The sequence below is a fragment of the Aythya marila genome, assembly GCF_965140915.1.
Source record: "Aythya marila genome assembly, chromosome: 1".
In the NCBI taxonomy this organism is placed as follows: Eukaryota; Metazoa; Chordata; class Aves; order Anseriformes; family Anatidae; genus Aythya; species Aythya marila.
In genome coordinates this window covers 117,388,891-117,404,167 of record NC_139042.1, presented here as the reverse complement: position 1 = coordinate 117,404,167, position 15,277 = coordinate 117,388,891, and the positions used below count along the sequence as shown (strand labels likewise).

Here is a 15,277-nt window from a genome sequence, read left to right as displayed (position 1 = left end):
ATTTTTCTTTTCATTCTTAGGAAATTCCACTCATTTAATTTCTCAATCTGTAAACTTGTGTCTAAAGGTAAACAAACATGCATGTGCTAAACATTTAGCTTCAATAAAATTCAACATTGGATGATTCAACATTTCTAAAGGTTAAGTATGGAACAAAACCTATCTATCATTTTCAGCAGACAATGCCCCCTGAAAGTCCTTCAAGTTGAACTATTTTCAACAGGCATTACTTTTTGAAACAACTGCATACAAACCGCAAAACTTAAAAGGGCATTATTTGTCCACAAAAAAACACCACCAAGAACTCCTTCTTAATGAAACAATGTCAAACCCTTATTTCAATTTGGATTATGGATCACTTATTCGTGCTGAGAGAGCTTGATTTGGACCTGATAAAATTATCATCTCCAAAGCACTGTTCCCCTGGCTTTACTCTCAGAACTAGATGTTTGTTGTTGTTTTTTTCCAGACTGGCCTGGCATGTCTGTTTCTGGGCTGATGCAACTCCACCTAGACAGAGCTGACGAGACAGTGCCTGCATCTTGCCCAAAAGAGCTGGTCCCTCCAATCCTGGCTCCCTCCTGTCCATGGAAATACGTCCAAGGCACCTCCACCCAGGCTGGGCCACGAAGAAAACTCCATCTTGGCCAAAGAACCTGACAGAATCAGCATAAAGATATTCAACAGAGGAATGCAGAAGACTGCTGGGAGGAAGAAAAGCCTCCCAAGTGTTCTACGTCTAACTCCTTTTTAAGCCTTCAAGAGCACCAGCTAATGCAAATACCAAAAGATAGATGCAGTCTTCAGACATGGCTGCATATGAGGTAGTCATATTTTAGAGCCGGTTAGCTGAATAAAAACATGGACTTGGTCTAAGAGCTCCTCCAGAGAGATTGCTCAACAAGACATTAAGAGTTTACAGAGTGAGGAACTCGGATGCTGTTGGTCTCACTCTGCCCACAAATCAGAAGCAGACTGAAGTCCACAGTCATTTATGCTGTTAACCTTAATGCAACACGTTTCTTAAGAACCTGTTCATCAGCGGGCAGTGCTTGGCATTGCCGCTGGCATTACTTATTCAGTGGCAGGCAACGTTTACCATTACCAATCCCTTAACACTTGTCAATGCATTTTTGAAGAATCAAAATCAAAAGAGTTAGTGAAAACAGCATTTGGACTGTAACTGCACTTGCTACTGAGAGAAGAGTGAAGATAGATGATACTTTGCAGCCCATGCTGTTATCGTGCATTACTGAATGCGCTGATAACCTGCTTCATGGATTGATGTGTACTCAGATTGCAGGTTCCCACGTTGCGGCAGTCATTTTGAAGTCTGTTCCTTATGTGTGATCACTCTGTATTACATCAGAATACATATTTTTTTTTTATTTTTTTTCAGTACGTACCTTTTGGGTTGATTTGCTGTGTGTCTACTCATTTGGGGATCTCTTAAAACACTTGGGGAGCTCAGGAGTCAGATTTTAAAAAGGACTATGAAACAACTGATGGTTAGAAATTATCCTTTCCTCTGTGTTAGAATAAAGCAACTTGGATTTAACAAGGAAAAAAGAAGTCTTAAATGAATATTTGCATGTTTTCCGTATTTGTAGAAAAAAATAGGTAGTCCTATACCAAAATTCTCTTTCTATGTTAAATATTATCTTACTTGGCACACTCCAAACAGTTTAAACAGCAAGTCTTTGGCTCACTTTTCTGTCACACCGGCTTAAAAGATAGTTTCAAAGCTTTTTCTCATAGATTCATTTTACCTCCTCTCATTCATCAGATAGTTATTTTTCTAAAGGGAAAACTAGTGTTTAGGCAGCTAGCAGTGTTTGCAAAATACACGAAGAGGGAATTTGACATCAGTATGTATTGACAACTCTCAAGACATAAGCTCACCTACGAGTATCAGAATCATCAACAAATCTAGGTGTGTTTCAAGACTGTTGCCTTTTCCATCTGAAGACTTGATACCCAGTCCTTTTATGCACTCGTCCTCACTTCTAAACCAATCTCTTATCACTGATTAGCCAGTGCAAATGAACCATTTCTTTTGCACAGGGCACTCTAATCCGAATCAACATGACAAGATCTAGAGAAAAAAAGCAAATTCAATGACTAGAAGTCTAGAGTATGTGACCCAGGAAAAAAAAAAAAAAAGCCTGAGCAAATAGGAGTTGTCTCACTTAGAGGAAAAGAATGTAGATAGAATGATGATGCATACATACAAGCATGTAAAGAAACAAACAAAAAGCCAGGGGAAAGCAGTATGAAAAGTTTCTGGTCCGTACCTGTAAAAAACAGAAGTAATTGGCATAAACCATAGCAAGGAAGAAAGTTGAGAAACAAACACTGTGAAGCTCTACAACAATCTCAGGAATAAGCACGGGGGGACAAAGAGATTTCATGAAGGCCTTTTCAGACACGTTTCTTTGTATGAACTAGTAATTTTCCACTTAAAGGCTATGCTTTTTTCTCCTGTACCCCTAAGTATATATCATAAACCCTCAAGAAGTGCTGCCCTCCCCAGTGCTATGCTTGAATTTCAATATCTTACTTCCTCTCTCTCACATGTGGATATTGAAAATCCAATAAAACACAAATAAATTATGTGAATAAATAGACAAGCATAAGAGAAGAACTGCCAGGAAGAGAAAAATATTACACTGCAATTGCTTGAGGAATGGCAAAAAAGAGCATCCAAGAAGAAATGAACTGTTCAGCCTAACCTCAATTGCCAGGAGGATATGGAACAAATGGTCACACCTCAGCACACAAAGAACACGAGGAGATTCAAAACAGCCAGCTCAAATTTACCATGCCCAGACTGTCTGACCAATCCTGCTGCCTCCTTTTATGCTATTACTGGCTTTGTGTACCAGGGGAAAGTAGGGGATGTCATTTACTTTGACTTGGCAAAGCTTTTGACACAATCTCGACAAGAATCCTTCCAGCCAAAGGGGAGAAATGAAGACTAGACGGGCAGAGGATAAGGTAGATGGAAAACTGGGCTCAAAGAATAGCAGCCAGTGGTTAAAAGTCAAAAGTCCCCCCGTCAACAGCCTTTCTGGTTCTCAAGCGATATCCACAGCAGTTCCTAAATTCATTCCAGTGGAGGAGAATGTTTTGCGATTTGTGTACACTTGGCAAAGAACTTGGGTTGGCGAATAAAAGATGAGTTGCACATAACCATCTGTTTCCAAATTGACTTCCCTTAAGGGAGATAAATTAGTTTGAGACACCCATTCAGAAACTGGTGCCCATCAAGCTACATTCCTCAATCAGCTTTAGAGGACAGCAGTGCAACTGGTCAGACACTGCTGCATGCCTGATGCATCTGTGAGCTCCAACATTTTGTTCCCTGCCCAGGTTTGATATTTCAGTAAACGTACCTTTGCCCACCTCTCAAAAAACACAGTCCAGTCTCTAGTCTTTGTCATAGGTTCATAAGAGAATGAATAAAAATGATCCAAAACAAGATTTATTTGAACAGACGCAAATACCTCATTAGAAAGTAATGTAATAACCTATTTGTAGTAGAAACATCTAGAAACAGAGAAGTGCAATCTACCTGTCACATTGAAATTGCATATCTAGGGACTAGATCCATGGCAGCCGGAGACATTTAACAATTCTTGAATGTATGCAATCTTATCAAAATACGCATCGGACTTTACTACTGTCCAATGGGACTTCATTCCAAGTTATAAATCCCTCATTATGCTGTGTATAGATGAAATAAACCTCTCTAAAATAATATGTAGCAAATGATGAAAATGGAAAAGGTATCCTACGTTCTCTGAAGTCATGATGGCTTTTTACGTCCAATATTGCAGCCATCACATGATTGAAGTATCTGAATTCTCTGCTCAAAATCTTCTCCAACATCCAAGATACACAGGACTTCAAATAGTACAAGTATTAACAGCTTTGGATATGCACTTGGCAATGACATTTGCACTACTCTGTGTTTTAACTTTGGAGCAAGTTCCCTACTTTTCAGAGGCAGGCAGCTGATAAAGCAATTAAATATACGAAGCACACATCAAAATTTCCGGTGTTGCTGTACATCACATGCTAAACTCAGAAAGAAGACTCAAACTTTATCAGTTACCAAAACCAGTAACCAAATATGAAATGCTATTATACTGCTAGAGCTGTAATTTGTTCTTGTCCATGCTTTCCAGTCTATCAGCAAAGCTTTTACCTGTTTATTCCCTTTCAATTTAGAAAGTTATAGACACAAACAAACAACCAATAAAATAAAATAAATTTGCTCAGTATTTCCAGCAGAGCAGTCATAATGAAGTGGTTTCACGTCTGCTCTTGGTCTCCAAACTGAACATTCTCACACATGTCATAGACACTAGCTGGATACAGCTGAGTCCTATAAGGACCGATTCCAACTGCATACAGCTTTTTCCAGCTGGAAAATGTATCTCATCTTGCACCACTGGATGAGATGAATCTTAGGACCGATGACCTGGCTTCTTACTTAAAAATCAGGCAACATATTAAGAAAAATCACAGGTGACCTCTTTTGACATATATTGACACGCAGTCTGAGTTTGCAGATATCACAGGAAAGCTTTTAAAGAATTCAAGTAAATGCCAACAGAAAGAAGAAACAGATTTCCACTAAGTCCTTGTGTCTGGAGATAGAAATCGCTATTGAGAGAAATATTTAACTATCTTAGGAAGCGATATCAAATTCCAAAACTTGGCAGAAATACCTTATTTAGCACCGTGAACACCTTGTGAAGCAAAGGCATTGTTAACTAGGCTTAAGAAAACCAAAATATGAAGTAATGTTAAATGGTTCTACATCCATGGATTAGAGGCAAAAATGGAAACAAATACATTTATAATAAGTTTATGACCCAAAAAAATAAAACCAAACCCAACTATGTGCATGACTAAGGGTGAAATACAGTGACCAATCCAAAACACTATTTTTTTTCCTTATTTTTGCTACAAAGAAACTGTTTCACCTATTCTCTCACCAATTTTCCTTCCTACAGAGGATATGTTAAACAATATGGAATTGACCTTCTTTGACTGTATTTCCAAATCCTAAACCTCTTTCATCACCAGCTCCTTTGTCACCACACTACCTTTTATGTAAGAGAGCAATGAAAGCAGTGAGGAATACTCCCTACTACTAACCCATCTTTATATGTCCATATTTACTTATTTTTTCACTTTTTTTTTTTTAATTAATTCTCCATCTGATGTTTTATTGAAAGAATAAAAAATGGCATTGAAGAAAACACTAAGAGCTGCACAAAAAGAAGGTTTATGCTAATTTTGGGGCAGGATAAGGGCATGCATGCATATGCCCAGATCCATCAGCTAGGCAATTAGTGCATGACTGACTGTGCGTTTTTGCTTGTACTTCACTCAGGAATGTATCCAATTGTTTGTGGCAAATTTATGGTATGTAGGAATTTATGTTTCTTTCATCACTGGTCTTGTAACCCAGTGTGCAGTAGATTACATTAATTCCTGAGGAATGTTCTCTGATTTAAGAGTATATGAAGTACATACATATTGCTTCATGACTTCACAGCATGTGAGTTTAAAGTATGAGATGATCTTTCCCAGGCCACTTCTGTTTGACAGCTCACAATTTTTTTAAACACTACAAACGCAAATTCAAAAAATACAAAGAATAATTAAAAATGACAACAACAAACACAGAAAAGCCAGATCAAAGGGGAAAAAAAAAAAAAAAAAAACATTCACAGTGCCTGAGATTTCTACACTGAAGTAGGGTACAACTAACAGATCTATCTACTTCCTTTGAAGTAGGTTGCTTGAGAATCTATAATTCTTCCACAGCCGTAATACTATGAGTGACATTATATCCCCTTCAACTATAGTAGTAGCATTTGACATTCCTTGCAAATTTCTGGAAAGGGAGCACAATAAACATCCAATACATTATTTAGAAACTTTGCTTTCTAAGAACTCATGATTGTACATTAACAATATCCTAATGCTTTTACCAACTATTTGACCATGCAACTAGAACTAGGGAGTAAAGGAGGATTGGGAAAAGCCTAGAAGATGAAAACAAATAATTTTTAATGCCATATATTTACCAAAAGTGAACAATTGTGTGGGGATGTGTATGTACACGTGCATGTGCATGCACACTGCTGTGTGTGTGATAGTTTGCGTGAAATTACCCTCACAACTTCACATCTTGCTTACTTGTGTGCAGGTGTGGTGTAAGTAAGAATCTTCCACTGGAGACAAAAAATACACAAAACCTGTCCAAAATTTAAAACAAGTTATTTAGTGTGAAAAAGTTTGCATAACTGACGTTTCAATCCTAAAAAAATAATAATAATAATAATCTTATTTATGATGTTTAATGTAAAGAGTTGATACAGAGACATTAAAAGCTGTATTGTTACTACCACTACCAAATGAGTCACAGTAAATTCATCACCTACTACACCTACTAAGGAGAACTGAGTAACTGGTGTAAGCAGGAAGACATTTTTAATAGAGTTGCCAGATTTTACTTTCCCCAGAATTCAAAGAACAAGCAGGAAGAAATGCTGAAGAGAAGCAAAATTTGTGTTTGTAACTTTGTTGAAGCTAACAATACAGAATGCTACCAGTGAGGAGCTATTTCATGGCCAAGTTCACAACAGCAAGTGCCTGTTAATAAGCTTTATGACCAAGGAAGGAGACCTACTGATTCCAGCAGAACGTGCGATATCCTCCTATTTACCGAAGACAGCCTAAAGGAATTGCTGGTTCCCAAACCTGCATGAAGCCATTTCTCTAACCCCACAACATGCACAAGCATACACTGTGCTATAAATAAAGAACTGTGCAGTGCCACTTAATCCACCCACCTCAGTGTTCGTGTGAGCCAGCAGTAATGGAACCCGGCCAAAACATCCAGGTTAGACAATATGGTTTTCTTCCTATCAGTGGCATCCCACAGCTCAAATTCCTACTGTCTTTCAGACCATTGCACCCAATCCTTTATTTTCAGCATATGCTTGTGCATGTTGTGCAGACACAGTGAGATTGAAAAAGAGAACTGATAAGTGATAAGGCCTGAAGTCTTGCATTTTTTTGGCTGCATTTTTCTTGCTCATGTATAGGCTTGAACTGTGGTAATGAGGGAATCGTTTCAAAGTCAGAAAACAACCTCCTGGGACATTTCAGTTTTACGTATTTGTGTTTTTGAACCAAGCACAACTTTGTGTGTTCTAAAATGTTTCCAGACTTTTACATCATAGAAAGAAAAATTAACGTGAATAATAAATAAAAAGCAGAGGCAAGGAGCTGACAAAAGGAAAAAAGATTTTCCCTATGTAAGTTCAAAACTGATGTTATCCCACACACGCTGCCAGTCCTCTAAAATTGGCTGGGTTTCCAAAGTATTAATTATGTAAACTCATATCAAGCACTCTGCAGCCATTTATAGATTCATAAACCAATGTCACAACTGCTGCTGATAGGAAAAAAAACTATCACAAACTCTTACTGCTTTACTGAGTTATGCTTTTCCTAAGCAGATCTGAAGAATAATGCAAAACCTTTCTGCAAAACAAAAATGCAGAAATAACTCTACAATTTCCTTCCCACTTTGAGAATCCATTTTGCCATTGACTCCCCAGCTTGAATGATAGCACTGAATTACAATCCCTTATTAGGTAGGGTCAGGAAAATTATAGTGTTAGCACAACACAAATAAATAAATAAATCCCACCTGTACATGTAGATATTTCTTTATGTTGGGTTTCATTCAAGCAGATTTCGTCATGTGGCACCCTGCTGCCTTGACACATTTGTTCAAGGTCAAGAAAAAACAATTGATTCACTTGCCCCATTTATTTTTCTTCCAGAAAATGATCTGGATAACATTCAATCATTACAGTGAAGGATTTCAGCAGCAACTCTGAAGCAATTTACAAAACAGAGGTTAAATTTTCTCTGCCAAGCTCTGTGCAGCAGCCCCCTGCAGCCAATGCTCCCCTCTGGGTTGGCAGACTAGCTCGCTCCAATAAAAATGCATGCCTTACCTCCCTGCCTTTAGCATAGCTAGCATCTGCAATAGCTACTGCCCAAGTATTATCCATGTTTTATTCATTATTCTAAGCAAGTTTTGATTACATGCCTTTGGTTAGGCAATGAGTGCAAAAACCTTTACTTCTGGTGGCCAAAATGCAATTACTACTTCATCAATGGCTGAAATTCACTTGATGGTTCAAAACTTGGCCTGCTTTTTCTTCACCTTGACACATCTCATGCTGGCTTGCTTGAGTGGGGAGGCCAAGGGTTGATTTGGCCAAGCTGTGAAGACAAACAATCAGTACCTTTTGAGGGAGAGCAGTGCCAGGCAAGTTGGCCCCATACCTTCCTACACAAAGGTGTGATTCATGCCAGTAGTCATTTTTAAGAACATGATCCTCAAAGCAAAGTAAGACAAATAACAATTTCATAAAGCAATGCCACATAACGTACATGTGGGCCTATATTGCAGAAAACCTAGGTTCAAACCAAGAGCATTTGAACGAAGGCCTTTCACTACAGACTGTACTCTTTTCCTAATGGCAACCCACTTCAGGCTGCTGCCTTTCCACAACATCCGTACCTGTCCCTCTGCACATGCATCTTAACGTGACACAGCTGCTCAGCCCATTAAAGCGAGCAAGTCCCCGGCCACCTCCTGCAGAAAGCAGCTGCTGAGAGCATTCCGCACCCACAGACGTGTTCAGCTCACCACCAGTCAAGTCTGCACTTGAATTTCCCCAAGGATAAGAAATCCACTAGGAGCTGCATGAACAGTTCCGACTTCAGCAGGTTACTGCTAGCTGTTTTCTGCCCCTGGAGCAGCCAGCCTTCTGTTTGCACATGCAATGTGCAGCACACACCTGGGAAGCCCAGACCCTCCAGAGAAGCAGCAGACCCACTGACCATTCACAGCACCACCGGGCATGCAGCCTGACAAACACCCCTGCTGCCTCCACAGACAGGAGCTCTGGCCAAACAGCAGCAGTAAGATTTCACTTACAGCCCTCCCTCAAGTGAGTTAGGTAGCTTGACTTGCTGGAATGGCTAGATGATACCGATTAGTATGTAAAAAATACACTGAAAATTAATATTTAGAAAGAGATACTTGGGAATGCGAAAATTCAAGTGAAGAGGTGGAGGATTAGACAGATTACCCAGCCCTGAGATCATTTTAGAGACATTCACATGTTCTGGAATTTAATCCTGGCAGAATCCACCCGCATGCATCACTGTCACACCACTGCTTGCTCCAGTATAGAAATGGAAATCTGGAATTACAGATTATCTTTGAACTTGGACGCCTGCCACTCAGTACAAGGTTTTGATATATTGTCATGCGATCCTGGGACACAACTGGTCTGTCTGATAAGGTAACTGATTAAATGGTCTGCTAAAATGCCAGGATTCTTATGGGTTGTTTTCATTTTCAGCAAAGGAGGAGCCAAATTTGCCATGATATATTTACTGACTGAAATCCCTAACCACTCAGTTATACCACATAAAGAATCCCTTTGGGACTTCTCATAGGACTTCACTGTCACGATGAGCCATGCAATGTAGGAGAAGTATTTCACACAAACCTGCTCACATGAGCACGTTCATCACTAGAAAGCGAATTTGGCTAGATCATTCCCCCTCAGGGTATGAAATTGATTCCACTGGTCTCTATAGATAGAGCAGCAGGGACTCTGGAGCCTCAGCTCAGCAGTTTGTGACTCGAAGAAAGCAAAAGAGCTCAGTGCAATTTAAGCTTGCTTAGCAGGGCAGACTAGAGCTCTTAATAGAATACTACCACTCATTTTAAAAGCACCTAAAGATCACAATATTTTGGATTTATCTTTACAGACATTAAAAAAAAAAATGTTCAATAGTTCTGGTTCTCATTAATAAATATGTTTTTTAAAGGTTAAAGGACTGTGTATTTTGAAAAATAGTCCCCCAAAAGATGTTTTGTAAACTATGGACAAAGAAACACACAAACCACATGTCATTTCACTCCTTTTGAGATATGTTGATACAACAGCTTCATTATCTGCTCAAACAAGCAGATTTCAGGAGATGTTTTTCTGTGTTACAATCTCTGTTTTTCTAGCCTACAGCTACCAGAGGGGTGCTGTTAAGCTGGGGACCAGGGGACAAAAAAGCGTAATGATTAACTTGGCTGTTTCAGTATAGTGACTAGGATCCATTTTAATAACTCAACATTGTTTTAACTGCTTGACACCAGTAAGTGAAAACACATGCCTCATTTAACCTCTGGTTAGGAAGAAGTATTACATAACGTAGCACAGCCAACAAATTTAGCAATGAATAAAATTTCCCCATTCCTTTCACAAATGTCAATGGTAAGTTCAGAAGGACACTGTAAATACAGTGTTCACTCTCAAGCGGATGTCAGTTATAATTACCATAAAAGCAAACCTTAGAAAATATTGCAGATAACCACCAGCTAACATTCCTGTATACTTACCAAACAAAAAAGTTAGATAGAGTGAAACTATTATTTTTCCTCACTTATCCCCACAGCTGACAACTGCAGAAACAAGACAGTTTTGGATCTGGTTTTCCCTATATCAGTCTGTAAGTCAGGCTTTTTCACAGTCCCACAAGGAACATCAAGTCTGTATTATTTTTCTCCTGAGAAGGCAGCAACAAGGAGGAAGGTGAATTCAGGTTTCCTGAGTGTTTCCTGGAAAGCAGAACAGGACAGACCTGACTCCTGGAAAGTCCAACAAGGATGGCCTGAATTCCAGTCTACCTAGTGACTAATGCAAACAGTTGGCAAACCACAGAGACCAGAAACATGGCAATAAAATAAATACAAAACAAAACAAAACAAAACAAAATCACTCTTCTTTTTTGAAAATGTATAAAGTTTGAAGTTTATAATAAGGAAATGGCCTCAAATTCTTTTCAGCTTTAACAACGGAAAACAGCACATGAAGATATACAAAACCTATCTGAAAGAGAGATTATTGTGAAAAAGTGCATTTCTGTGCACATCTATGTTGTAACTGGAAAGTCAACTGGCAAAATCAAAATGATGAAATGTTGTTTTACCAAACACTGAGAACTTGGTCCACAACTGTTGCCTTCAACAGCATCTGTATCAGGTCCAGCTGGAAAGATGCCAGTGAACCAGTCTACAAAGCAGTACAGTCTTGTGAATTATGTACTGTAACTTGTTCCTTTGTGATTCTGTGACATTGATTTTTCATCTTCCTCTCAGATTCAGGATGCTCTGCTTACTAATTCATCCTCTAAAGACAAGACTTTTTCTCTGTACTCAATTCCTGTCTAGAAATACCATGCCTTCATCAAGGATGGAACATTTCTGTTCAATGGAATCATAAAGATTAGAGGAAGTATGACAAATTGTAACTCCTACACCTATGCACCACCACTGTTTCCTCCTATGAAGCATTTCCATCATTAAAATATTTCTTGTATGACAGTGTTGAACTGAAGCTTTATACGTTGGATGGCATGGCATACTGGCATAATGGAAGACAGAACATCAAGTCAAAATGCCTGAGTCCCTCTTCTTTCTGACGAAACACAAAATTCTAGAAGCTGGACATCGCTGAAGGGACAGTGGCTCCAATACTTGATAAAAGAAGACCCCTTCACAGCAAAATGAAATAACCACTAAACTTCCCTTTGCAATTAAATTGACTTCACTTACATCTGTAAAATGTAAAAAATGGTGTTCACCTGTACACAGGCACTGTAATAGGACCAGATGTAAGTACAGGCTTTTCTTCTATATTAGCAAAACTATTACAATGAAGGATACATAGAAACAGCATGAAGTTTCTGTAAGAAATTTAAACTGATACTTCCCTGGTTCTGACTAAGGTATGTAGTGTTCCCATACTATGTCTACAACACTGTCTTAACCTTTTTTTTGAAGTCAAAATAAGTGAAGAAAAAAATCATTGATAAGGAACATTTGAGAACAACTACACTTTCTCTGACACTCTAGTCACACACTTGTGGAGGGGAGAGCAAAAAATATATACACTGGTAAAGCGAGCCATGCATGTTCCAGCCCCCTGAAGAGTGTATTTGCACACAATCTGCCCAGTAGATCCGGAAGTCACTGGTATCTGAATGGTTTACTGGCCCTGTTCCTTTGCAGCTGCATGAAGCAAGATGTTCCTTCCACCTTGTATCACTGCAAGGAAATCTCAGTCCATGAGACCAGAGATCAGGGTGTTTCAGCTCCTGGAGAGAAGACCTGAGCACAAGGATTCCAAAGTAATAAGGAGAAAAGGCTTACATTGAGAACCTGTTCACATGAACACGTTCATCACTAGAAAGCAAATTTGGCTAGATCATTCTCCCTTAAGTTATGAAACTGATTCCACTGGTCTCTATAGATAGAGCAGCAGGGAATCTGGAGCCTTAGCTCAGCAGTTTGTGACTTGAAGAGAGTAGAAGAGCTCAGTGTAATTTAAGCTTGCTTAGCAGGGCAGACTAGTCCTCTTAACAGAATACTATCACTCATTTTAAAAGCACCTAAAGGTCAAAATATATTATTTGTTTAGAAAAACATTCTGTGCTCCCTGTCAAACAGGAGAATGCTGTACTAAAAGACTGTTCTTTGAATGTTTCCAGACAGACAACGGGTAGGTACTAATATAGCTTTTTTCTTTTAGTGCAGTCCAATGTAAATAACAACCTGAGAGGCAGCTGCAAAGAATTGAGTAAGACTGATGTTTCAACAATGCAATGGGAGAATCTTAAAAATATAATTTAATTGACAGGAAATCAAGTTTTCCCCTGCAGCTTTATGCTTTTGGCAACTTCACTTCTGCAATGAGATTTTAGGACAGGAGAAAAAGCATCCCAGAGTTCATCTCCCACTGACTACAGTAGATCAGTAGCTTTGAACTTCACACTCACAATAAAGGTACAGCCATCACTCTCTGGTAGTGAGCAGAAAGTTGAGATAAATCATTTAAAAAGAGCAGTACTAGAGAAGATTTTTCCTTTAAAAAAGGCTACACACACAAGGTTTTTCTCTGTTCAGTATAATCCTCTGTTATGGAAACTGCTAGAATAGTTTACTTATAGATGGCTTTTTTGATAAAACTGTCTTGTGGTCTATTCAACTTGAACAACAACTGTGCAGCAATTGCTCACAAACTACATTAGCAGCATGCAGAAAATTCCACATTGACTTCAGAAGATGAGCTTAAAATAAATAAATAGGAAGACACTTTCAAAAGAACATCAGGAAAAAAAATCTATTAAAGAAGCTTCAGGGTGGGGGTGGGGGAGCAAAGAGGTGGAGCATGAAAATCACCTCTCCTCCCCAAAATATTTTTTGGTTCCCCACCTATGAAACTCATAGGAAGCCCTCGAAGTCCTGATTTCTTTATCCACATTGTCACAAGAAACTACATCACAGCTTCCTTTCTAAGCGTTACTGGTTGCAGCAGATTGCAGATGTGAAATCCATTACAAAGCACACTGGACTCAGGCAAGCACTTCTACAAAGCAAGAGCAATACGTGCAGTACAGAAACAGTTGTGAAAGTGCTGTTTTAATGCCAAGGTACTGCAAAGTGGTTTACAATCTAGATACAGAAATATTATTTTCATTTCATGCTAGGAGTGTTCTTCCTGCAGCAATAAAATACTCCTAAAATGCCAATGGCACATTAACAAGGAAGATAAAAGATCCCTATCAATGCTAAAGAACTATTTCCAAACTCCAGGAGAAATGAATAGTTCAATATTCACACAGGTCTGGGGGGATTCTCTTCTTGTGGAAAGAACAGGTTAAAAAGTAATTGCTTTTAATAAACCATACTTTTCTCCCTCAAAATGCATGCAACCTGACCTATAAAAGACAATTCCTATTCAAATGCTAACGATGGATATAAATGGAAAGCATAGAAGTTATTTCAAGACAGAACTGAAATCATCTGCCAGCAACAGAGAGTGCTTTTTTAAGTCACATTTTCTTCAAGATCCTGCACCACAGACCTGCACAGCACTGTCCAAATCATGATAAAATCATTACATAGAGTTATGTTGTTTCACAGTACTTCTCACTGGAGTCACAAGACACAGTGGAAACATTTGTGATTCTTTAATTAAAGAGCTTTAAAGTTATTCTCTGGTACCTGGACCTTGCCCTGTTGGCTGATCTTCTTTTATCTTTTCGATCATCTTTATCTTGCCTATCATGTTGAAAGCAAATTTCCATGGCAAAAAACAAGCATGAAAAACAAACCAAGAAAAAACCCCACAACAGAAGAAAAACAAACAAAACCCCAGAAAGTTGTCATAGCTACTTGCCTCTTGGCAATTTCTGAGCATTTCCCAGGTTTACTGCAATATATCCACAGAAAAGGAGAAAGACCAATCTTGCCATCATGGTTAGAAACCCAAGCTCGCCCTGTGAATGGCTCTGACAGGTATCACACAAAAGTGCTGCAGCTGCATTTAAGGGAACTGTTCTCTCTGTGACAAGAGGCAGCAACACTTTGACACAAGCATAGTTTACACAGTGGGAGGAGACAGGATGACATCATTCACTCCCACTGGAAAAGGAGAATTAGCATTAAAAAAAATAAAAAGATTATCAGGCTCCCCCCACAATAAGCTTCTGGGTTTTGTTCCAACGTCCTTCCACCTCACAGGATAGCAGATTCATGTCTGATCACTTCAATTTCATGCAAGTAAAACCAGGCATATCAAAACCTCTATTAACTGCAAACTGATCCAAGAGGTATTTTCACTGTTTTATCCAAGAAATCTGGACTTCACATACAAAATTAAAATTCCCAGCACTCAGAAGACTGCTTGCTACGCTGAACTCAACAGTTCTGCAATCTCAAGATTTTAGATTTTGCTCAAGATTTATTTGGGCTAGATGTGGTTTCCTTTCACATAAAATAAGTCCTAGTTGCATTTAAAACAAGATTATAAATAGGCAAAATACGTATTTATGCAGTAAAAGATTTGTGTTTTCAAAACTAAATGCCATTTTTTCACATTTGTTTTTGTCAGGTTTAGAGTTTTAGATTTTCCTCTTTGTACATGTCTGGTGAACCAATGGGCACAATGCTCAATGAAAACAAAAAGGCAACATATCTCCTTCCAGGGGCTCCACCCTCTCACCAACTGCCTAATTGTAAATGAAAAAGAAATTCCATTAGTTAATTGCACTAAAATCTGCTTCACTCCACAATGAGCCAACTAAGCACAAAATGTGT

The 15,277-nt window shown here is 38.7% G+C and overlaps 1 protein-coding gene across 14 annotated transcripts in view; it reads right to left on the bottom strand.

The window, feature by feature from the left end:
• Window positions 1-14,503, bottom strand: part of ABI3BP (ABI family member 3 binding protein) — a 148,632-nt gene extending 134,129 nt beyond the window's left edge. For all 14 annotated transcript variants that reach the window (XM_082781299.1, XM_082781308.1, XM_082781309.1 and 11 more), the window contains exon 1: window positions 14,358-14,503. In XM_082781299.1, coding sequence (XP_082637425.1) covers window positions 14,358-14,436 — 79 coding nt within the window. In that variant the 5' untranslated portion in view covers window positions 14,437-14,503. The remainder of the gene's footprint in view (window positions 1-14,357) is intronic.
• Window positions 14,504-15,277: the final 774 nt, after the last annotated feature.